Below are 24,684 nucleotides of genomic sequence, written 5' to 3' on the forward strand. Positions count from 1 at the left end.
AAACTAGAGTGAGCTGTTGGGCCCTGTGGTTTAGGAGCAAAACACACTGTGATATGAATTGGCTGCAAGGCAGCTGAAGTAGAGTAGAGAAAGCAATTTTATTGAACGTGCAGAAAAACGAATGCTTCTGAGACATATTTACAGTCTTGAGTGTTTGGTAGGAAGCTGCAACTTCAGCTTCTGGACGAGTAACATTCATAAATAATTTCTGAAGCTTGTAACAGTACATTTCCACACAGTGAGACTATGGAATCTGTCTGCTGGATTATACAGTATGGGCATGGCAGCACGGCTGACACAGAAAGCCATTCGGCAGAAAGCATTTGTGCTTTTTTCTGGTTTCCTCAGTCAGAGAATGACTTGCAGCTAGGCAATTAAACCTGCTCTTGATGGATAGGCTATGGCACAGGGCAGACTTCGGTAAGCTAAGCAAAACTTGATAGCGGAGAGACTGAAATACTCATGACGGCCGAATCAAGAGACAGAAGAAATGCAATTCTGTTCCTGTCAGCGAATGCAGTCTACCACTCAGCCTCATAGCTTGCCTTTCGCTCATCAGGGTTGTGTCTGCCTCTGCACAGAGGGCAACTGTCTACGCAAGTCTGACTCTTCCAAATGCTGCTGATGTGCTGTTTGCTCTCTCCTGCTAGAAAACCCAAACCTGGTAAGAACACAAGCCATTGAAGGAGACACCTGCCTGCTCCATGATGTTAACATGGAAGACGTTTAAATATAGGGTGGCCAGAAATACCTCTGTAAGATGGAGTTGTGAAAAACTCATTAACTTGGCTTCAGCCAAGTTTCTGTCTTCAGGTGCACAGTGTAGCAAGTACTGAAAACTACGCTTCTAGTGATTCTTAAGCCTACTGTATGTCCAAAGTGCCTTCTCTATAACCAAGCAAAACGATCAGTTCATGACGAGAGTATATGCATGTCATAAAGACAAATTCAGATTTTTGAAAATATTTAGATCAAAAAACATGTTGGATAAAAGGAAGCTACTTCTTGGTCCAAAGCAGCAATACTCGTGTTATGGCTTTTGTGCCTAATTATAAATACCATTAATATTTAGAAAGTTTTGTCTGTCTCAACACAGGGATATCTCCTGGGGACAATTGCACTTAGCCACTTAATATTTGGAATGAATAAAATAGATTATAATCAGTCCGCACATGCATTGCCATGGCTTCTCCTTCCCTTCATCTGCAGGTCTGACATTTTCCTATAGCTCTATGTACACTGAATATTCCTAACTAATAATACTGCCTTCAAAAGAAGACTCGAGGCCTTCGCTGCACCACTTCCTAACACTGACCCTGATTAACAGTTGCACTGACAGTGGATGCCCTTCCTCAATCATTTCCACCATCCTCCCCCGCTTGAGCAATGGCTGTGACTCTAGATTAGTTTTACCTCTCAACAGAATACAATTGTCGAATGCAGAGGCAAAACTGCTGCACAGCCGTGGGCATACAAACCCAATTCATTGCCTGGGAAGCACACCTTAGAGAGTCGGCTGGAAATATAATCAGAGGTGGCAATTGCAGAGCTCTGTGTTTGTTAATGTTCTCATATGACGAGTGAGAAATATCCAGCTCTTATTCACCTGTATGTGCTGTGCTAGCATTTAAGGTAAGTGTTACCCAAAAAAGAAAGTGGGGTGTTGGGTGATGGCAGAAACCTCCTCTTTTGGATCCCGTGTTGTTGCTCTGCAAGCCCACAGGTTGTCCTAGTTCTGGCACCAAGGAGGTAAAAAGAGAGCACAGGAACATCTGTTAGGGCTCAGCCCCAAAGGAACTTAGGAAGGCATCATGGCCCTTTGCAGACAACAGACCAATGCTAAGAGCACCAGTGCACTCCCTTTCCGCTTACTGAGCTCTCCAGAACGATCCTATTTCAAGTTTAACAAAGTGGAAGGTAGAACTGGATTGGCCAAAGTAAAGAAGCCAGCCAGGCCTCTGTTCCTAGTTGCCAACACAAGTTCATGCCCTGGACTACTTTTCTCCAGAGTGCAGGAAGCAGTCTGGACTAAAGCAACAAGTGGAGTGGACAGAACATGTACAGAAAGCTAAATATCACCAACGGATACCGCATGTAGCCTTTCCACTTCACATTCATTCCAATCCTTTGGAAAGCCTCAGGGTCATAGGTTCCCCCACTGTTCCACAGGAGGAAACTGATCTACCTCCCCCACTTCTGTGCTGGGCTGGTCTCCTAATGCAAAAGTCAGTCGATACCTCAGCCTCACTTTCTCCTGCAAAGAAGACGGAAAACAACATAGTGAGACAAAAGCTTGGGAATGGGCAGAAAGTGCACGATACTGTATTATGGAACCAAGACACAGCGGTTACACATCTTTCCGCATCTGATCAGAGCACTGTGGCTCTGCTTTCAGGCTACGGAATGCACTGCTACGAATTGTGCTACATGGTTAACCTAGTAAGAAAGACTCAAGAGCACTATGCCTGCAACCATCTTTACCTTGAGTCACAAATCCAGTAATAGTACTTTCAAATGCAGAAGTCATTCTAGCATAAAAGTTGGTGGTGGTAGATTTATAGCCTGATACTAAAAAGCATGATTTTATTTCTACTTCTAGCTGACCAGATGCTTCTGTAAGCTCCCAAGAACAGTGCAAAGGGTAGATGTTGCATCCCCAGTGGCTGGTACCTGGTACCCGATATTCAGTGTGTAGCCAAAGATGGGTATCAGGGCGACAGGTTTGACTGCTATGCTATCTTTCTATCTCTGCCCGGATTAATAGTGAGCAGAGATGGGACTTTTCAAGCTGAATGGCCCAGGTTGTAGAAACCGATGGAAGTGGTCAGCCTTCAAGAAGGGATGGAGTAACCATGAACACAAACCTCCTCACCTTTCTAGGATTTGCCAGCAGCATGACTTGGGTGATAGCAGCAGGCGGTTGGATGGGATTGAACGGCGCAAGCTCTGTCCCTGAAGGCGGCTGCAACTTCACTTTCATGGACTGCAGGTAAAAAAGCAAAGAAGAAAATCTTGGGTAATGTTAGTGCAGGATAACAGAAATTATATTGCATCATCAAACCTAAGTCTAATGTGGAGGACAGCTGTATGTACAGTTGACAAATCATAAAAATAAATACTTGCCTGGTAGACTGGGCCAGGGAGATAGACTAAGGCAAGAGTTTACAACACGGATCCTGCAAAGTGGTAGCAAGATTGGCGGAAAAGTGGTTACTTTCTTCCGGTTCAGTCCTCTGACCCTGCAGAAATCCTCGGCACCCCTACCTTTGGCACTGCAGCTTGTAACACCATGTTCTTGATAGGAAGAGGCGCTGTGTTTAGCATGGACACCACCACCACCAACACATCAGGCCGGCCCGGTGGGCACTCCTTGGCAAAGTGCAGCAGGATGCGCAAACCGTTCTTGTCATAGGCAGTCACGGAGAGAGCACTGCCTGCAAGAGGAAGAAAGCATCAACATGGCACGGGGCCCATTGGGAATCACAGGAGTGAACACTTACCCCTAGAAGGCTGGGAGCAAAGCGCCTCGTTTGGAGCAAGGATGCAGCACTGCACTGAGTTCTAATGAGCTAAGCCACTAAAAGTGGATGGGGGGTGGCCATTTTTCCTTCAATTTGCATATATTTCTTTCTGAGGCACATCTGGCTCAAAAGGAAAAGGCTTGCCCCGGGTGCCAGTGCTTTCATTCCATCCTTCAAGTTCCCTAGAAGTTTTGCTTGTTAAGAACTGTATTCTTAAACTAGGGAACTTAGCACATTGCACTGGACTGTAAACTTGAAATTCTTTCAAAGCCACCAGAAAATATGCTGTGAATAAGATAAATCCAGACTTGTTCTTAATTCTCAGAACTTGCTCTAATTATAAAAGGTTGACTTTGGGGGAAAGTGTGGTAAGGAAAAAGGAAAGCTGCACGGATGCACTGCATGGAACAATATGCCAGGTCACTCGGTGCGCAGAGACAAAGGAGAGGGCCTGTGTATGTTAAGTAAAAGAAAGCTGCAAGGCCAGAGGGGATGCATCCACTGGGCCCACTAATTTTCAGACGTTTCCTTCAACCACAGTGCATGTTTTTCACTAAACCAGAGAAATATCCACTTTGGTGAGGGTGGGTGGAATGCAGCCATGCAGATTTCCCAAGTCTATTTTTCATGCTATGCACAAACGGTTTGCTTTCAGATAGTACGGCTGGGCAAAATAAAGGGAAAGAATCCGTGCTTAAACCTTCATGTTATGAAAACAAGACAGTTTGAATTAATTAAACCACAATCTAGACTCAAGCGGGGAGAGTGAAAAAGGCCTGTGGTGCCTACTGGGTTTAATGGACTCCAGTGGAACGTGAACATTGGCCAAGGAGATCTCCGGTCCTTTCAGAGGACTCCCCTGCTGCTGGAATGAGGCTGGCTGGAAAAGCGGGCTTCCTGACCCAGGAGTGCAGCTGCCTGGGAATGGAACCGAAGGGCCTCCAGGAGCTGTTGCAGGTAGTCCTGAGGCAGCCACCAGAGGTGCGGGAGGAGCAGCCGGCAACGCAGCTCCCGGGTGGAACACAGAGGCTGCTGTGTTGACTTGAGTGGAAGGTCTGGAACAGGTTGGAGAACAAACACAGACAAAAAGAAAATGAGCCATGGAGCCAGAGAGTCTGCATGCCAACTCTTACATTCTCTAGTGCCACCCTGTGCCCACTTTTTTCCTCCTCTTCCTCTGTATAAACCCCTTGGGGCTGCACATATGCTATTAGCAGCCTTATTCTTTGAAAACTCAGTGAACTTTAAAAACCAACCATGCCTCGTTGTGTACCATGCGTATCAGAGGGGGGGAGGGAATGGTGGAAGCTGGGAGACCGCTGAATGATCAGCGGTTGAGGGAAAGGGAGAAGATCAGGGGAAGCAGTATGGCGAAACAAGGAATCCTCAGGGGTCCTATTTGTTCCCTAGGTTCTGCACTCCTGATGAAGGAAAACTCCCTTATTCCCTATTTTTAATGCGAGTGAGGCTGTGTGTGGGGGATTTATGGGAGCCATCCTTTTCAAACAGAAGAACAAGAGAAACCTAACCCTTTGCTTTCATCCAGAAGATGTCCTAATGGATCCATCTTGTGCAGACTATTACTCCCCAGAGCAGAGCTGAGATAGCCAGGGGCAACGGACATTGTACTTGGAGGGCCCAGAGGTGGTCCAGTGGAGAATATGAAAGGGGATGCAGTAGGGGCAGGGATACAGCAGACAGGCTGAGAGGGTGTGAACGTGGAAGTAAGAGGTGCTGATGTTCCACATGCAGGCTGCGACACAGCTGAAAGATTAGGGTTCACTGCCGAGTTGCAGGCCATGGCAACTGGTTTTGGATTCAAGAAGTCCAGATCTCCTGGCTCATTCTGCAACACACAAAGCAAAGGAATACACTGAGAACTGTTTTGCTTCCCCTCCAATGTGCTGCTTCTCCATGATGGCACTCCATGAGGTGGGGCATGCTCTAAAAGAGGGTGAGAGCAAGGGACCGGGGGAACAAGAGCTCACAAAAGGCACTACCACATTGCGGGATCACACTGGGTTGAATGTGGATTCTCACTGAACTGTGAGCCAGTTAACCACAAACAACCGATGAAGAGAACTCAAGAGTTGTTGCTAGATTGCGAGCTATAGTGTTTGTGGTTAACAAACCGTATTTTGGTAGCAATGCTGGGTTCAGGTAACATGATGACTCATGGTTCAACAACACCTCACAGTTAATAACCAACGCTTGTCAGAACTCAGACATTATTATGGACAAGGGGGCTGATCCCTGCCCATTGTTTTTTATCGGTGCCTTCTCGTAATGGCATAAGCCAGAAAATGAAGCAAGGTTCAGCTGAGGTGCGCTCAAATATAGTACCAGTCGTCTGGTCCAGGGTCCTTCCCAAAGTGTACTAGCTTGAGTGTAAATTCAGTCCCATCATCATAAAGCAAAGTACCTGGAACATGTTCCATTGGCTGCTCTCAGCTGATTCTTTTGCTGCAGTTGGAGGTGGGTCATTCAGGCCTGGGCATAAGAGACAATATTAGGGAAGGGAAAGGACATAAGAGCTGAACATTTCCTAGGAGAAAAGTCACAGCAGAGCTGGTGGGATTCCAAGGAGAGCCCACTTGCAATATTTTACCCTGGGATCATGGAGGCTTAAGTCCAAATCTGCACTCAGCCATGTTTTACCCTGAGTGGCCTTAGGAAAATCACTCTCTTTAAGCCTATTGCTGTGAGGATGAAATATAGTACAAAGTACGAATCCAAAAAATCCGTTAGGGTTGCAGTGTTTGGAGAATGCTGGAAGTTGTAGGACTTATTTCTGTTTAAATGGATCATGCCTGAAACCAGCAACTCATTGGGATTCTGAAAAAGATACACATTGAGCCCACCCATGTATTCATTCCTTAACTCTTCACTGCATTCATTATGATTCACAATGCTGTTATTTAAGGATAAAGGAGCGCCTGCATCCCTACTTGCCCTCCCACCCCCTGAGATCGGCGGCAGAGGCCCTTCTCCAGGAACCCTCCGTGAAAGATATTAGAGGGTGAGCACCCGGAGGAGGGCCTTCTCTGCGGTGGCGCCCCACTTATGGAATGCGCTCCCCAGAGAGGTCCGCCTGGCGCCATCATTTTTTGGCGCCAGGCCAAGACCTTTTTATTTAAGCAGTATTTTAATTAATTTGTTAATGTATTTATTGTTTTAACTTATCACCTGGATGTTTCTAGTTTTTATATATTTGTATTATTATTTATTTGATGGAAGCCGCCCTGAGGCTTATGTGGATGGGGCGGCATATAAGAACCCCAAATAAATAAATAAAAATAAATTTACAATGTTCAGAAGCAAGCAAGGTACTACATATATTATTTATTTATTAGATTTATATCCCACCATTTTTCCTCTTAAAGAACTCAAGGCAGCTTGTATCATTCTCCTCCTGCTGCTCTCAATCTTATCCCCACAACAACAACCCTGTGAGGAGGGCTGGCCTGAGGGTCTGTGATGGGCCAAAGTCATCCAGTCAGCTCCATGTCTGAGTGCGAACTACAACCCAGATTGCCTGAGTCCCACTCTCACATTCTTAACCACTACTACACATGTGAGAGATGCTGTTCCTAGACTAATGAACAGGTCCAGCTCAGTCACTCAGACGAACAAAAGAAATCAACTGCCCCAGGTCATTAACTAAACAGACCCTGGGATGAGGGAGTTCCTTCATGACTGTAAGAAGCACCTTTGTTGCTCACAGCATCCCATCTTTCCTATCCTTTTCATACTGAAGACCTTGCCACCCACTGCGGCTCTCAGCTCTAATCTAGTCTGGCCAGCTCAAGCAGACTTCCCCTTTTCCTTTTAGGGATCTGGGCAGCCGTCCTGGAAGGCTCCTGTACAGCCAGCAGCCGCCGCCGCCGCCACCTGGTAGTACCTCCCCTCACAAGCCTGTCCAAATCGCAGCCATCTTACCTAAGCACAGCAGCTCCTCATCGAGCAAGGAGAGGGGATTGGCCGTGCTGGCCAGCGGAGCTGCAGTGGCGTCTGCCTGGCTGGATGAATGGCTTCGGGAGTGACCGAGTGCCTGAGGCGGTGGAGGGAGGATGGGGATTTCCGACGAGGCTAGCGCTGGAGCCGGCGCTGGTGTCGGTGCTGGTGTCAGTGCTGTCGGAGGCATTGGCGGTGGGGGTGTACTGGAAATGTCCAATCCGGCCAAATCAATGAGTGTACTAATGTTATTGACAGATTCACTTCCTGTAGGGGTCAGGAGAGAACAGGAAGTTTGGCAAGGGACGCAGCAAGGCGGGAAGAAACAGAGGTACTGTTAAGTGGGTAGGTATATAATGAAGGTAGCAAACGAAGAGCGCAATGGTGGCTCCGATGCCATGATGCTGCCGATATTCAAATGGTTTTGGCTGTGAGCCTTTCCCCAGGCTATCAGACCTGTACTTCAATCCTTCAAGCTTCCAGGAGGTTGTATGGCTGCATCCCCATTTTAAAAAGCTCCATTACTTAAAAGTGGCCATCTTTATGCAGATGTCATGCTATATATCCTTGGGCACAAGGGCTTCACTCCAGCTTCTGGGCATCACTGCACTAGAGCAGGAAATTATTATTACTAATATAACATTATCTGTGTAGGCAGTACTTTGTAAAACCTGACAGAGTAAAGTGCTTATGGTCTAAAATTAGACACAAATGAAAGAAACGGAAACAGAAGCAGAAGCAAACAAGTAGAGTAAGCAAGATTTCATAAAAGGGATTTCCAGTTACACCATTTCTTCAGCAGACAGAGAGAATGTCCTCCTGTTCCAGATCCTGAGAAAAGTATCTCTTAAATCTCCATAATTAGGAATGCTGTGCCATGTTTTTTCAGGCATGTTGGTCGGACTCTCTCAGGAGAGTGCTTCCTGTCAGCATTCTCATCCATTCTTTGTGCATTAAAGGTTGAGAAATGCAAAGTGTCCACCAGTCAGCAGTGAAAGTGGACAGAAACATTCAACTTTAGTATAACAGGCAAACCGTTATTGAAGCACTACTGGTAAACACAATGAAAGACTAAGACGGTTATTGTGCCATGTGCTTTCATGAGTTAGAGCCTACTTCCTCGGATCCATGAAATGTGAGCACAAGGCACATATCCACACAGTTGATGGAGGGGGAATGTAAAAAAGTGCAGATGGTGTCAATTAACAATGAAGTTTAAATGTTAGTGAAATGATGAAAGTGACCATTTACAAAGAAGTATTGATGATAATACAAGCATCCTGGCTTTGCTAAGTTAACATGTATGGTAAGATATACCCACGATCTCAATTAAGGCCTTTAATGGCAGAATTGAAGTTCTTGATAAGTTAGAGTTTAGTGGCTTCTCCCTTTGGAAGTTGTCTTGTTCAAGAATGGCCACTTTAAGGTTAGGAGAGTATCCTAGGAGGCAGAAGTTTGCTCCCGCTGATTTCTGAATATCGTTTATGCAAAGAACTGTCCAGTTCAGTGAGGCCTAGCTGAGGTCCCTCCCCAAAGCGCTGCCGCCCTCAAGAGAAGGAAGAGGGGACGGAAAAGTGCCACAGTCATAGCCTTAAGGCAGTGGTTTTCGACCACAGGTCCACAGACTGGCACTGCTCTGCGGGAGATTTCCTGCCAGTCCGCAGGGGGGCTGCAACCTGCTCGCCACGGACCAGTACAGGGACTAGCTGTGCTCCACCACCTCTTCCTCAGTTGGCATTGCGTTTGTTGGGGGTGCGCCAGTGCCACTGGTGGGGCCAGAGAGGGGAGAGACAGCTCGGTGGGAGTTGGCTGGAGCCATGCTGTGCCAATTTTGTGTTGGCATTTTTTGTTGTTTGGTTTCTAGCTGTTCAGGAGAATTTTCCTTTTCTGGGGATATTGTGTTTGGAAACTAACACACATAATACTATATTATGTGCATGGTGCTTTTTGCTTCTGCTTCAGCAGACCCCGAGGCAGTTTTTCTGTTTTTGCTGTGGAAAGGTTGAAAACCACTGCCTTAAGGAATACTCCTCAAGGTCTCTGCTCAGTTGGCTCTGCTCCTCCCTCACCTTCCTGATTTTCAGAAGAATAACTTAGTAGTCCCACTGAAAGCATCTGGTTTAATTTAAAGGGAGCAACAAATAAGAAAAGCATAGTTATCGGCATCTATTACTGACCACCCAGTCAAAAAGAGCGCAAGGATGCAACCTTGTAAAGCAATTTGCCAGCATTTCCAAGAAGAATGATATAGTCACACCAGGATTTCAATTTCCCTGATATATGCTGGGAGAAATATTTGTCAGACATGGCCCCTCCAAGAGATTCCTGACATGTGTTGCCGACAACTTCCTCCAGCAGAAGGTAGAGGAAGGAACAAGAGGACCACCTATTCTTGATTTAATACTAACCAGGATGACCTAGTCAACAAAAGAGCAGACACGGGAACACAGGGGGAAAGTGACTGTGCGATGCTTGGATTCTCAATTGTAAGGAAGACAAAGGTTAACTGCAGTCAAACATGTACCCTGGACTTCAAGAAAGCCAACTTAAATGGACTCAGAGCAGTGAAAACTGAGGTGCCATGGCAACTCACTCTTAAGGGAAAAGGTGCCCAAGAAGGGTGGAAGATCTTGAAAAAGAAGATTCTCCAAGCACAACTACAAACAATTCCAACAAGAAAAAAGTGTAGAAGACAGCAGAGAAAGCCCATGTAGCTCCACAAAAAGTTAAATGACAACCTGAAAGAAAAAAAAGAAAATATACAGGAGGTGGAAGCAGGGCCACAAAGGAAGAATATAAATAAATAGCAAGGAATTGCAGGGACAGCATCAGGAAGACTAAAACAGGAAATGAACTGAGAATAGCAAGGGATGCTAAGAACAAGAAACCCTTTTTCAGATACATCCAAAATGAAAGATATGTGAAAGAGAAAGGTGTCCAGATACTCAAAGTGGATGGCGGAGTGATAACAGACAACAAGGAAAAGGCAGAGGAAACTCAATTCCTACTTTGCCTCAGTCTTCTCCCACATGAAAATCTACATCCAAGAAGTTCAAGCTGAAAGTAGGAGATGGCAGCCTAAGACTGACAGACCAATTGTCAACAAACACCTAGATGGAATAAATGCATTTAAATCTCCAGGGTCTGATGAACGCTATCCCAGAGTCATAAAGAACTAACAGAGGAACTCTCAGAACCAGTGGCTATTATCTTCAATAAATATTGGAAAACAGGAGAAGTGCCAGATGACCAGAGAAGGGCTAACATTGTCCTCACCTTCAAAAAGGGGAAAAAAGATGAACCTGGGAACTACAGACCAGTTAATTAATCTCCAGAAAAAATACTGGAACAAATTATTTTAAAAATCAGTCTGCAAGTTCCTCGAAGAAAATGCAGGGATTAATAAAAGTCAACGTGGATTTATCAAAAATATATCATGTCAGACTAATTTAATCTCATTTTTATTGGGATTTAATTTTATTGGGATTTATTGGGATGTCTATACCTCCCAAATAGACATAGGAAACACTGTGGACATAATCTGCCTTGACTTTAGCAAAGCTTTCAACATAGTGCCACACGGCATTCTGATAAGCAAATTAGCAAAAAGTAGTAGTAATAGAAGTATTAATTCAAAATCATGAGAAGTAGTAGTTCCTCTATACTCCTCACTAGTCAGACCTCATCTGGAATACTGTGTCCAGTTTTGGGCATCAAGATTTAAGAAAGATGCAGAAAAATTAGAAAGGGTCCAGAGAAGGGCAACAAAAATGATCCAGGGATTGGAAACACTGCCCTATGAGGAAAGACTGATAGAACTGGGCAAGTTGAGAAGTAAAAACTGAGTGGGGACATGATATCCCTCTACAAGCACATCAAAGGCTGTCACAAAGAAGTAAATCAAGATATCTTCTCACTGATGCCAGAGTGTAGGACATGGAATAATCAATTCAAGCTGCGACAATCCAGATTCAGGCTAGACATTGGGAAAAGTTTCCTCACTTTCAGAGTGATGCAAAAGTGGAACCAGTTGCCTAGAGATGTTGTGCACTCTCTCACACTAGAAACATTCAAGGTGAAACTGATAGTCATCTGAGTGGGACGGTGTAAATTAGTGTTTGGCAACAGCAAGGGACTGGGCCCAATGGCCTTCATGGCCCCTTCCAACTCTACTTTTCTATGATTCCATGATTCTATTGCTGAATGTCTGAATGTTTATACATGTGTATGTTTACATATTTAATGTAGACAGACTTTAAATGATGTTACAATATTGATTTTTAAGGGTTGTTGCTATGTGCCATCGATTGTTGATTGATCGTGAGATCAATCCTATAAAGCCACTTTAGAGCAAAGGACTATAAAATACTCTATGCATTATAAATGGGTATAATTTTTAGATGAATTAAAGCAAGGGGAACAGATGGTTCTTGACTCACCAGTTGTTGTAGGCAGCACGGAAATATCCACTTCACCATTGATGACTTGTCCTTCAATAATTCTTTTGTAAGAATTTATTACCCGTGATAAGTTGTCACTGGCCTGCAGGATATCTCCTGCAAAAAAAACAGATGGCATACCACTGGTGTAAATCATTTCCTTCATGGAAATGTTTTCGCAGTCTGGGGATATAATCCGTTTAGTTGACTCATTCATGTTCATGATGAAGAATTCTACCCATTCAGAGCGTGCCCCCCACCCCTGGATGCACTGCGACTGTCTCCCTCCATACGTAGCTCTTGCCTCACGCTTTTCTGCTATCACAAGTTAGGACTTTCACCCACAGCAACATGACATGTTTTGGTGGAATGAAAAGTGACCACACTGGCTGGGCAACAGAGATTACAGATTTCTTCTTCTGAGTTTTTATGCTCTGCAGCCACTTTGCCAAAGCTAAGCAGCCTTGGGACAGGCCATGCCTGGATGGAAGAGTGCCTGAGGTCCCTGTGCATGTCAACTTCAGTGCCATGATGGAAGAAAGCTGGAATGGAAATATAATGAGTGTAGATTTGTTATCATCCACTATGTAAAATCATGCTTTAATAATTTTGTAGGGGGTTAGAAATGGGTTTATAAAGAAAAACAGGATAAAAACGATAAAACAAACAATTCCTTTGATTTATTTGTCCATGCACACAACCTTTTGTCCCAAACAAATCCTTCATCCATACTGCATTATCACACAGACTTCCTAACAGGGTCTTGTTTTCTTCATTCTACCCGAATGGTATGCCATTGCATGGTGCAATAACTTCAGCATATACTGTATGCCTGCCTCTGCACAGCACACACTGATACAAGTCAACAGGAAACAGGGACAAAGTCAGTGGTAGGAAGCAATGTCAAGATAGCTAACATGAACATTTAAAATGTTCATGGAGTCTAGCTAGGAATGAACAGATACGAGAGTAGGGCCATGAGTCTTACCTACGCACTGTTCACTGAATCCTTAGGCCGAACACTCTGCGAAGAATTTGGCTCATTTAAGAGCACAGGCCTTGTTTTGAAAGGGGATGGAGACACAAGAGCATACACTAAATTTAATGGCATTTTACCCTGCATATTTACTGGATTAAGGGCAAATATGGAAGTGCAAGAGGACCGTGCAAACATGAGCTTGGATCCAGCATCTCCAGAGGAAACTGAGCAGGCACACAGACAGGATGCAATAGGGAAGAGGGGGTATGGAAGCCCAGTTTGGCCAGCCGTATCTTTCTGGTGGTGTGACAAAGCTACTACATCCAAGCTATTGGATCCACACCATTGGCTTTAATCGTTCTAGCAGGGCTATAAAAGAACATTTTGGAGGACATTCATTCATAGGGGTGTCATGAGCTGGAGATGACTTGATGGCATGTAACAACAACATGGGCTCTGCACTTCTGCTATCAAAAGCCATTCTTCCTGTGCAGGTGGAGCATAATCAGTTACAACTCACACAGCTACAGTCAGCTCCTGCCATGTCAAGAAAAGGTTCCTGCTTACCCAAAGTGCTGTCATTATCCTCCGTCTCGCTGGCCAGCTTGAACAGTGTCCTCCTCTTCGTTTCACATCTCTCATAAAGCTCCTGGGTGAACATGTGAGAGAAAGCACTCAGTAAGCCAAAGCAGACAAGGGCAGCCTTCTTAGGAATGCCTTGCCTGGCTCATCTACAAACCTCCATGAAATTATTCCAGTGGAGAGATTACCATCTCCTCCTGTGTGTCCCGCATGATGCTGGTGGCTGCTCTTGCACAGGAAGCTAGGATGTGAAATTCCCTGCCTTTAGATGATGGAAGTCAACAGAGCCACATGTTGTCAGGAACTAAACATTTCCCAAGGATGAAACTGACACTCACCTTCATGAGCTCTTTATCAGCATCTGAAGAATCTTCTTTGCTGTAGTGAACCAACATCTCATTCAACAATTTCACATTGTTGTTTACCTCTTCCAGGGTATGCAGGCGCTTTGTTACTTTTTGTATCCGTGCCTCATCCTGCAAGTTTGAAAGAGAAAGGTAAAATAAGTCTTCTCTTCTTTATTTCATCACAAACCAGGCCTGACTAGTGAAAAGTGCAGAAACCTACATATTTAGCAGCAATGTGTGCAGACTGTACAATCTATTATCAGAAAAGCACTATTTTGCCTTTGGAAATGTATTAGGAAAAATAGGTAAAGATCAGTATACAAAAGCAGTACCCACTAAGGTCAGAGGAATTTTTGGATGTTTGCACAAGATGGTCACCTTCCATCCTGGGTTTCCATGGGAAGTGGTGGAAACCTCATTGGTGAGGGATGTTCAAGGACAGGCTGGGCATGCACATGGTGGGCATGTCATGAGTGGAGCTGGCTGGAGCTGGGGGTCAGACTAGATGGCCCAGGAGACCCCTTCTGACTTGCTCTGTTTCTATGTTTCTATCTTACTTGGCTCTCTAGAGATCACGTGACATAGTTTAAGAGCTTTTTCTCCCCAAGCCTGTTAATGCACTTTATCTACTTCTGGTTTCAGAACCAAAAGAATTGAGATCCAAGTTCCAAGATGCAACTTGAGAAATAAGGAACTTTCTTCCTTACAATTTACACCCCAAGCCCATTATAGGTAGAGTTAGAATGATCTAAGCCCATTGCTTTCAATGCATTCAGTGCATACATGCCTCTTCATAAGGCAAGCAGGAGAATGAGCAGATAAACCAAAGATAACAGATGTTATCCGAGTCAAGAGCCTTGATTAAATCCAGCATTAGCAGACAGAGTGGAGCTATAGTTTACTGACTGGTATGTCTTAACTTACTACCCACTACTAGTCACAGCTTCAAACTGAGATAAGAACTTTGCTGATGAAGGAAACCAGAGCCTTGCTTACAGAGACCAAAAATTCTCAGGCTTTCTGGGATCATGCAGCCCAGTGATACGGTCCAAAGATTTCTAGGAGGCACAATCCATGTGACTGCCCAAAGTCACATGGAGGGTGGGGAGAGCACAGACCTAAGGATTCCCAGATGCTTTCTGCTCCCTCCAAACACCTAGACAGCTGATTTCAGCCATCTACATGTTCTCCCCTGGTTGGTCAGGAAAGGAGGCTGAGACATCATCAGGATTCTGCACAACATGACTCACTCATCCCTTCTTGCAAAATGCCTCCTCCCAGGGCTGGTTTCAAAGTCAAAGTCAGACAGCATGGAAAGAACTCTAGCTGCAAGAGTAGAGGGAGTCATTCTGATGACAGAATCTCGGCTTCAACCTCAAAGCATTTTCTGAGGTCAGAGCTGGAAACGTGACTTTTCCCACAGCCATCTAGATAGAATCTAGCAGGCCTCAGACTGTGCTCTAAAATGCCTGAAAGTACAAACAAGCCTCATGCCATCTTCACATCTATAGATGAATTAGTAAGTACTAGATCTCACCTCTTTCACCATAGATTTAATCAGCTTGTTTGCCTCTTGCAAATCATCTGGATTTTTGCTTTTTAATAATTTAGCTAAAAGCTGCAAAAAGGAAAAAAAGTATGTTAAAGCGCTTAGGTTAAACTGTTCCTGATTTTTCAGAGTTGCACTATGAGGAATTGTTACCTTATTTTGTCTTTAAGGCATCCAAATGTAGACTTTGGGCATTCTGATCACTTAAGCACCATTTATGGTAGCAAGGCAGGATATAGACAAACAAATGAACAAACAAACAAGCAAATACATTACACAGAAGCAAGAAGCAGACATGCTGTTGGAATGTATTTACTATAAGTTTGTGTAGGATAGTGGTGTCAGTACTATGACAGTGGAAACTAACTATGCATAATTACCCACTACCCAGAGTCAGTGCTGGGGTTGGCACAACCCCTGCTGGACCTCCAGTTTAAGATATGGAAGTCTTAATTTATAGGCACTACCACTAAGGCCGGGTTTCATCATCAAAAGAGAGAGAGAGCAGGATATAAAGTGAACTTTGAACAACTAATTTCAGGTCTCAGATATCCATTTGATTCCCACCTGCAACTCAGATTCTCTCAAGAGAGCAACAGTACATATCAACAGTATTTCCATGCATGAAAGAGCTGAAATTGGCATCATGTTAAAAAGAGTAAGCCACAAATTGGAGTCCTTAACTCAAATTTCATTCAGCTCTGAATTCACACTGGTGGCGTATGCCTATCACGCTCTCTCTGTCTCTGTCTGTCTGTCTGTCTCTCTCTCTGTGAGTCGTTTGCAAATAATACTGATTTGTTTGCTATAAGGAGATAAGGATTGAGATAAGAAAAGTGAAGAATTCAGTACTTAGGAAAAGTGCTATTTTTTCCGACCATTATTCACAAAAGTCTTAGTCCTCTAATCCATCTTTCCCCACAAGGATCACCCTCAGTAAAAGCATGCAGGGTTTTCCAAGCCTTTATCTCTTCATTTTTTTTTAGAATATAAAACAATCACAAATCAAGGTCCCCAATCCTCACTTTAGTTCTGCTTTCAGCATAGAGTAAAGAGACATGAAAATAAAACTAGTGGTTTGCTAAACTGTGGGACTTTTACTGGCATTCTAGTTTACAATTAGAAAATACAACCCTCAGCTTCCTCTGCCCTTGGAACAAGAAATGGCAAGGGCAATAAGACATTGCATAAACTACAAAAGCATCTTTGAAAGTTTCCAAAACTTTCATAGGTGAAGTAAGAACTACTCAAGAGGTCAGGCCTTTACTTTTTTCCTTTTCTTTTAAAGTAGATTGTACATTACGAAGGGCGGGGGGAGGATGTAGGGTCTAGTTTTATACTTAGCATCTCCCTAAAAGCATCACAAGATAACATGGCTGTTGCTTATTAGTATATTCATTCTTTCACTTTACCTTGGATTTCTCCTCATCATCAAACACAGGGTTTTTGGGACGAGGTGGAGGAGAGGGGATCAGGGTCCTCTCCACAGGAATTACAGGGTCAGAGAGAACAATGCCTGAAAACAGAAAGGTGAGGGGGGGAACACTCAGGATTTTCTTGTTCACTACAAATTGCCTGAACAAAAGTAGCAAGCTCTATCATATTAAGGCACCTAAATCCTGAACAAGGGTCTGCTACTAGCTTAAGGTATTCTTATGATGCTGGTGTGTTGTCGAAGTACCAGAAAAAGAAGTGTTGTTTTAAATCTTGATTCTGAATGGTAGCACCCAGCTCACCTTCAAAAATTTTATGATGGGTTTTCTCTCTGCAGATTAACTCCGTATGGGATGTTCATGCCTTCAGACATGCTTCTGCTTAGTTCTAGAGTCTAGATTTTAGTTCTTAAAAGACCAGGGATCTCCTGAGTCTGCAAGCTTGGATTCTGTTACTTGCCTGAAACTTCCGGTTATCATATGTCCTAACTGCACAAAACACGCATTATGACTGCGTAGCAAAGATGAAATTAGCAGCTAGTGAATGGATTGCCAATCAATGGTAGTGAAAAGGCGCAGCCAGCACTATAGAGCCACAATATAGAACACTCCACATGAAACCTAAGATTCTGCTGCCTCCTGGCTGAAGCAGTCCGCTGCCTAGGTGAGAGGAAACTACTATATCTGATACCCTAATATTACCAAGTCCCATCTAACAAGGAAAGAGAATGAAAGGCTGTAGAAGAAACTATTCTCCACCTTGTCTTTTCAACATGTAGTAGGCATCTTTGATTTTGGACTCATCTGGCAAGGCCACTGTCCAGCTGTAGAGCAGCTCAATTATTTTGGTTTTGACCTTCTCCGACACTCTGTCTCCCAGGTACTGCAAGAATAACCAAGCAGAGCAAAGGTTTAGGTTTCTCTGCCCTCAGATAAAATAACCTACTTTGAACCATTAGATAAGTAACCCATAACACTTCTGACAGATAACTGGGTGTGTGGTGTTGTGGCATGGTTTCTTTCCCACAGTCCTTCCATCTGCTCTTGATAACCCTGACCCTTTCAAATCACAAATTGCTACAGAGTGCTGCAAATTGTCAAATGTCCCTGTTGCAAGGCACAAAATCTCAGTCTCCTATTCCCTATAGACAGCCTTCCCCCTCCAAACTCTACCTATTTCCTGAGCCATTTTAATGTTGGTAATCACATTTTCTTTGCTTTTCAAATTTGTGCAAAGGAATCAAACTGATTTTTCCCCTACGCATTCAAGTTTGCATAAATGGGATCATTTTTTTTCTTTTAATCCTACAGAAGTGGACACGTTTGCAGGACCAGTTTGCACTCGCACGTTGTACCAGTATGACAGCAACTGGTACCATGCTCAAGCATATCAATATGCCTTCTCCACAAATAGAATACCACTCGTCAAATTTCCCCTCTCATAACATTTAGAAATGATCAATGCTGAAGTCCGCCTTCAGTTTGTGCTTCTTTTGACAGTGAATGCTGAAAGGCGTGGCTGAACTAGACAGAAGCTTTTGCTGTGAGTGTAATTACTGTGGCAACTGCACTGCAATCATGCACACCAGTCTGTTTTATTCAATGGGATTTTCTCCCAGGTCAGAGTATACAGGTCATAGCTTTTCAGCCTAACATTCCTTATTAATCTGATCCAGTTTATCTTCCTGGAATAACTCTTTATACAGCAATCTTATCTATCTGACATGTTAAGACACTGTCCTCCAACTATTCCAATAATGGTCCAGGTACATGCAGGAACTTTTTAAATCTGTGGAACTTTTATTTATACTCTCTCTTATACCAGAAGAATCTGCATGATCCACATCATGTTTTATGAATTTTGGCAAGATAGACATACAAACATATCTCTGGAAAAACAACCTTCATACTAACCTTGGGAGACACAACTTTAATTAGCTCATTTAAAAAACGAAACTTTCCTACTTCGTTATGAAAGCGTCGCCCACAGTTCTTCATACAAGCTTCCAGCACCTGCAATCAAACAAACAAAGAACAGACAAGCATAAGATGAATCCCCAACCTGTATCATATAAGGCACAGGGGTTACAGGGGAAACTTTCAAATGCAACCTGAACCATCAGGGCTTAATGTGGGTCAGGTAAAGCTTCCTAGAAACCACTCCGAGTGTCTAGATGTATCTGCCTGATTTTCTAAACCTGTGGATTTATCTTAATTTCATTTCATGAGAGCTCAATGGCATTTTCACAAAGATGCTGTGCCCGTGCAGATGGCACTGTACACAGGGAGGGAAAAAGAATAAAGATTGTGCCAGTAGGACCCTGCCATTGGACATCACATCTGCCTGGGAGACCACCTGTGTAGACCCCAAAGCACACAGGCACCCTAGTGCTGGACTCTCCATCCTCTGTGCAATTTGATCCCCTGCATGCTTGGGATCAAATTACACAGCCCCCCATGCAAAACTCGGTGCTCAGTATATGAATGTCTTGCATTCCAAAGAGGCAAAGCCAGCTGGCACAGCCACCATTCTTATCCCTTTGAATATGTGATACTGTTTGCACAACACGCTATGCTATCCATGAGGGCCACACACAATGAATAATGTGGTCCCTCAAGCCATGAAATACTGGACAACAGGAAAGGTATGGAGAGACTCATTCCACTGGGAAAAAATTCTGCAAACAAATTAGCAAGAAAGGATATTATCATTCTGCGTGACGTCCAAAATGAAGGTGTGGAGCCATTTCTCCATAACTGGACCAGTTTAATGCATATACCCCAACCCACAGATATTTTACATCACCAAGAACTGTCTACTGTCCTCTCAAATTCTGCACCCCCACCCCAAAAGTGTGTCACGAGTACTGTCCTACAATTTGTTTGGATATGGTGTGTCTTTAGCTTCCTGAAATTTCCCTCTCTTTCTCTCAGTATGTAACACTGCCACCAGGAAATTAATTCCAGTCTTATTAATCTATCTCTCCCTCAATATTGTGCCCAAGCAGTAGGGCTCCTTCATTTTACTATGTGGTCCTCAGGATGAGACACTGGTATACAAATGGTTTATGACTCTGGGTTAACAATAAATAAAACCTTATTTGTACAACAAGTGTATTGGTTTCAAGATGTTCCTTAGTGAATAAAACAGTGCGTGCTAATTATTTCTGACTGAGGTGATCTCACTCTCCCTTAACAATCACTCCTCGCTGTCAAATTCTCCTTTCTCTTCTGAATGTTTTTGACCATTCTTAAGTCTATTTATCTCAGCTCAATCTTTCCCTTTTGCACTCAGGTTTCTGCCAGCTTCTGTTTCTCATACCTTTATAATACATGACAATATTAAGTTCTGACTCTCCCTGGTCACTAATATGTCCCCCAAGTATAATACTTCCTTCTTCAGAATCTTAAATGCTTTCCACTGCACTGTCTGGGATTCTAATGAGAAGGCTGCCTCGGTCTGGCTGACCACAGCTCTGACTGTCAACGGCTGACTATCTACTATATTCATTTCTCTTCTCCTCACACACCAGCCAATCACCTTGCTCACTTATCCCCCCTTTTATAAGCCCTTGCTCTTCTGAAACTTACCAACATTTAAAGGAAAAAACTCTGAACACGTTATATCATTATGTTATGTTATCTTATTTGCAAAGTCGTGCCCGACCCATCACGACCCCATGGACAACATTCCTCCAGGCCTGCCTGTCCTCCACCATCCCCCGGAGTCCACTTAAGCTCACACCAACTGCCTCAGTGACTCCATCCAGCCACCTCGTCCTCTGCCGTCCCCTTCTTCTTTTGCCATCTATTGTTCCCATCATTAGTTTCTTCTCCAGTGAGTCCTTCCTTCTCATTAGGTGGCCGAAGGATTTGAGTTACAAAATGCATAACTTATCCTGTTTTAAGTTGCTGGTGCTTTAGGAATATTTAGTAAGTACCAGAATGATAGGACATGAAAGAGAGAAAGGAAGACACAAGGTGAAGTGAAGGAAAAGAATCAGAAGAGTAAGAACGAAGGGGGCATGAAACATTGCAATTAATAGGATGTTCTTTTAGGCAGAGATTCTCCCAGAAAAGTGTGTCCTTGACCTTCAGCATATGCCACAGGTTGCCATGCTTTACTTCACAATGATGAACTTGAGAAACTTATTTTTAAATTAAATGTTAAGATGAATGCACAGCCTGATTCTATGCATGTTAATTCAGACCTAAGTCCACTATATTCAACGCTGCTTACTCCCCGCAAAGTGTGACAGCATCAGAATGTCACATTCAAGACTAATTGATATAGAAATGTGTAGATATAGAAAATAGTGTATCACCAAATGCTACTTTCATTTGCAGGGAAAGAATGACACCCTGCAGTACCATTTGTTAGAAAAGGAGCTCAAGACCCTTGGCCACTGTGGATCCACCTGCTCTCAATCTGTGTTCTGCAAGGAGCTGGAAGGAACTAAAAGACTGCCTAGTCCAAATGTTGCCACTAGAGTGGTCCACTGGCCCAGCAGCCTCCCAAAGTGGAAACTATTCACTAAATAACTCTTCACCCTATCATGCAACCAGGTGATTGCAAACACCTACCGTCAGAGCCTGGACGGCCTCCCATTCCTGTGGGGACTGGATTTTATGTGCCAGCAATCTCACTGCTATCTGTGGACTGAAATAAAATTATTTATTTAAATATGTATTTGGGGAATGCTGCCTATATATGTGACACTTTATATTTATTTATTATTTATTAAAACATTTTTATGCCGCCCCATTTGCCGAAGCCTCGGGGCGGCTTACAACAATAAGTTATAGAGCCTCGGGGCAGCTTACAACAATAAGTTATAGAGAATGAGAGGACATCACTGTCTTTGCCCCCAAAACACTTATGAAGTAGGGAAAAGGAGGCCCTGTAAACAGGGGGAAAATATGAAATTTAAATAGTCCTGAGGTCAAAGGAACTAAAGGATAATGGCAAAGGCTTGACTTTCCCAACTCCCAATGCACACATAGTACTTTCACGTGATGGGGTTTTTTCTGCAAACATAAAACCTGAAAAATTACTCTGAAAACAAACAAATCCTGAAAGTCAAAAGGGGTTACAATGGGCATCTATCCTAAAGCAGCCTATTATGTGATTAAAGTGTCAACTAAGCAATCCTCTCTCTGTTAGGTTTTGCAAAATAAAGATGAGGTACATAAAAGGATGCCATAAAAAGAAATAACAAATGGCACTTCTATAGCTTCAAAATCCATTACCAGAATTAACTGTTCAGTTGTTAGCACTGTTCAAATATATCATGCAGAGAACGGTAAGTCCCTTCCTTGTGGTACTGAAAATCCAAACTGCATAATCCATGGCAAACTGCTGGTTTCTGGCCCTTCACGTTCTCAACATGGGAAAAATAATACTTCTCCCTTACACAAGATGTTATGATCCATGACTGTTAGTAAAGTCTGCAAATTGTTTTTGAAACATAAAAGCCCTGCATGATTTTTTATTTTTTTATTTATTCAATTTAATTTCTATACCACCCAACAGCCAAAGCTCCCTGGGTGGTTTACAACAACACATAAAATACAAGCAGAATTAAATACAATCAGCATTAAAAATACAAAGGGCATTTTAAAATAATCACTGCAATGACATTCATTTTGAGAATGGAAACATTAAAAAGTTAACTGATGTTCTTTCATATTCTGAAAACTGTCAGAATTAGAATCAGAAAATGATTTGCAGTTGAATCCACAACCCTTCTTCGGCTGGTGGCACAGGACTTTTCCACCCTCTCTTCCTCCATGTGGCCTCCTACTTGCTTCTAAATCTGCTCTGGAGGGTAAGGGAATGCCTGGGAACAGATGTGGAGGACGCAAGATGACTTTTATGTGGGGGGGGGGGAGGACAGAGAAGTCCTGTTCCACCAGTGCCATCTTTCTGTTGGCAGATCAATCATCTGGGATCCAACCCATAAGGCAGACTTCCCTTGGTACCTTCAAGATGTGTTGAACTACAACACCCAGCACCTCCCAGCTAGCAGAGCCCATTAGGGGACTGTGGTGGGAGCAACACATCTGGAGAGCACCAGGTGAGGGAAAGCTGTAATAAAGTTCATAAGATACTCCTTACTGAATCTTAGCCCTGGATGTAGCTCTTGTCATATTTGTTGTTTTATATTCGGAACTTCTTTGCAGTGCTTTTGTGTTTGAGAAGAGCATAAACTACATAAGAGCTATCAAAAAAACAAGTAATACATATCAAATACCTGTATTTTGAACTATCACATTAATTGAAGCATCAAAATACAATGATTATATAAAAATCACTTCTTCAATAAACCTGAGGCAAACTTGAATGGTTTGGGACACCTACCCTTCCAGTTCTTTGTTGATCTGATCACAGAAGCCAATTATATACTCCCAGTCCTCTTGTCTATTCAGGGGGTTGGTGGCTTTATCTGAGGAAAAGAAGCAGGCTGCGCATTAACCCAAGATGTGAACAAAACATCTCCTGTTTCTCCCAGACCAGGCAGTGATGATCATTCTACCAGTCTACCACTTTTTCCCCTTCAAAAAAGACTTCAGGAAACAAAATCTTCTAATGCTAGGGAGTCACCAGGATTTAATGCACACTCCTTGATTTCCATATACCCCAGAGCAGCCAAATGCCACACATTGTGCAAATTGCATAAAAATTGCTCAGTATGGAGAGTACATTACAAAGCTGGCCCATAGAAAGTAGAGCAAGGGAACAACCATTCATCATCCTATGTTTGGTACAAGCAAGTTCACACGCCCATATGACCCCAGTACATTATTGGTTACATTGCTACTAGTTGAGCTCTGGGTCCAATTTAAGGTGCTTGCACTAACATATAAAGCCCTAAATAGCTTGGGACCAGGATACCTGAAAGACCATCTGCTCCCATATATACCTACCCAGTTCCTAAGATATGGTGAGGAGGCCCTTCTGAGAGAGCCATCCTTTAAGGAGGTAAAGAGGATGGCAAATAGAAGAGGGGCTTTCTCAGTGGCTGTGCCTCATTTATGGAATGGTCTTCTGAAAGCAGTTTGCCTGGGGCCATCTTTACGATCTTTTTGGCGCCAGGTCAAACCGTCCTCTTCTCCAGATATTTTAACAAATGATTTTATACTTGGATGTTATTTATACTGCTTTTAGCTTTCATATATTCTAACTTATTGATATCTGACCTCAGCTGTGTATTTTTATTGCATTTTGTTTTTATTGCTGTTATTTGATGTAATGTTGCTATTTGCTTTTATGTAATATTGTAATCCACTTAGAGAGTCTTTGGACTAGTATAGTGGAATATAAGTTGAATAAATAAATAAATCACCACTTCACAAAATGACTTGCCAGATACACAGTTAATTTTACTCTGCTGAATAGTGCACATGGACCAGTCCAGTCTTCCCCAAACTGGTGCCTCTCAGACGCTTTGGATTGCAACTGCCACCATCCCTGACCTGACCACTGGCCATGCTGGCTGTGAATGCTGGGAGTCACAGTCTAAAACAACTTCAAGTTAGAGAAGCCTATAGTAGACAAAGCAGGTAAGTAAGTCTCTCACAGTTCCTACGATTTCCAGGTACAGTGTGTAATTGATCAGTAACCAAGAAAGACACCTAGGTAAGTGTTTTTGTTCCATTTATTTCATTGGAATTTAATATATACTTGGTTTGTGATGATTTAAGTGACCTCCTGTTTTCTTCAGCATATTTGCACCTTCACATACCGTTGCCTATTAAAGATAACCAATGCATCTCAAAGGTGCCACATTTTCCCCCTCTTCTTGCTGTTTCAGACCAACGTGGCTACTCTTCTAAAAATGCACAATTTTGGTTCCTAAATCTTCTTTTGTTCTAGTTAA

The 24,684-nt window shown here is 43.2% G+C and overlaps 1 protein-coding gene across 2 annotated transcripts in view; it reads right to left on the minus strand.

The window, feature by feature from the left end:
- Window positions 1–79: 79 nt before the first annotated feature.
- The window catches only part of GGA3 (golgi associated, gamma adaptin ear containing, ARF binding protein 3), a 35,786-nt gene continuing 11,181 nt past the window's right edge, over window positions 80–24,684 (minus strand). For both annotated transcript variants that reach the window (XM_044453565.1, XM_044453564.1), the window contains exons 2-17: window positions 23,166–23,250; window positions 21,389–21,464; window positions 18,719–18,817; window positions 17,564–17,687; window positions 16,784–16,887; window positions 15,360–15,440; window positions 13,814–13,951; window positions 13,461–13,542; window positions 11,915–12,031; window positions 7,461–7,742; window positions 5,944–6,011; window positions 5,051–5,367; window positions 4,311–4,576; window positions 3,265–3,434; window positions 2,873–2,983; window positions 80–2,254 (exon numbers count right to left, since the gene is read on the minus strand). In XM_044453565.1, coding sequence (XP_044309500.1) covers window positions 2,144–2,254; window positions 2,873–2,983; window positions 3,265–3,434; window positions 4,311–4,576; window positions 5,051–5,367; window positions 5,944–6,011; window positions 7,461–7,742; window positions 11,915–12,031; window positions 13,461–13,542; window positions 13,814–13,951; window positions 15,360–15,440; window positions 16,784–16,887; window positions 17,564–17,687; window positions 18,719–18,817; window positions 21,389–21,464; window positions 23,166–23,250 — 2,231 coding nt within the window. In that variant the 3' untranslated portion in view covers window positions 80–2,143. The remainder of the gene's footprint in view (window positions 2,255–2,872; window positions 2,984–3,264; window positions 3,435–4,310; window positions 4,577–5,050; window positions 5,368–5,943; window positions 6,012–7,460; window positions 7,743–11,914; window positions 12,032–13,460; window positions 13,543–13,813; window positions 13,952–15,359; window positions 15,441–16,783; window positions 16,888–17,563; window positions 17,688–18,718; window positions 18,818–21,388; window positions 21,465–23,165; window positions 23,251–24,684) is intronic.

The sequence above is a fragment of the Varanus komodoensis genome, unplaced genomic scaffold (genome assembly GCF_004798865.1).
Source record: "Varanus komodoensis strain SLA01 unplaced genomic scaffold, ASM479886v1 scaffold7_1, whole genome shotgun sequence".
Classification (NCBI taxonomy): Eukaryota; Metazoa; Chordata; class Lepidosauria; order Squamata; family Varanidae; genus Varanus; species Varanus komodoensis.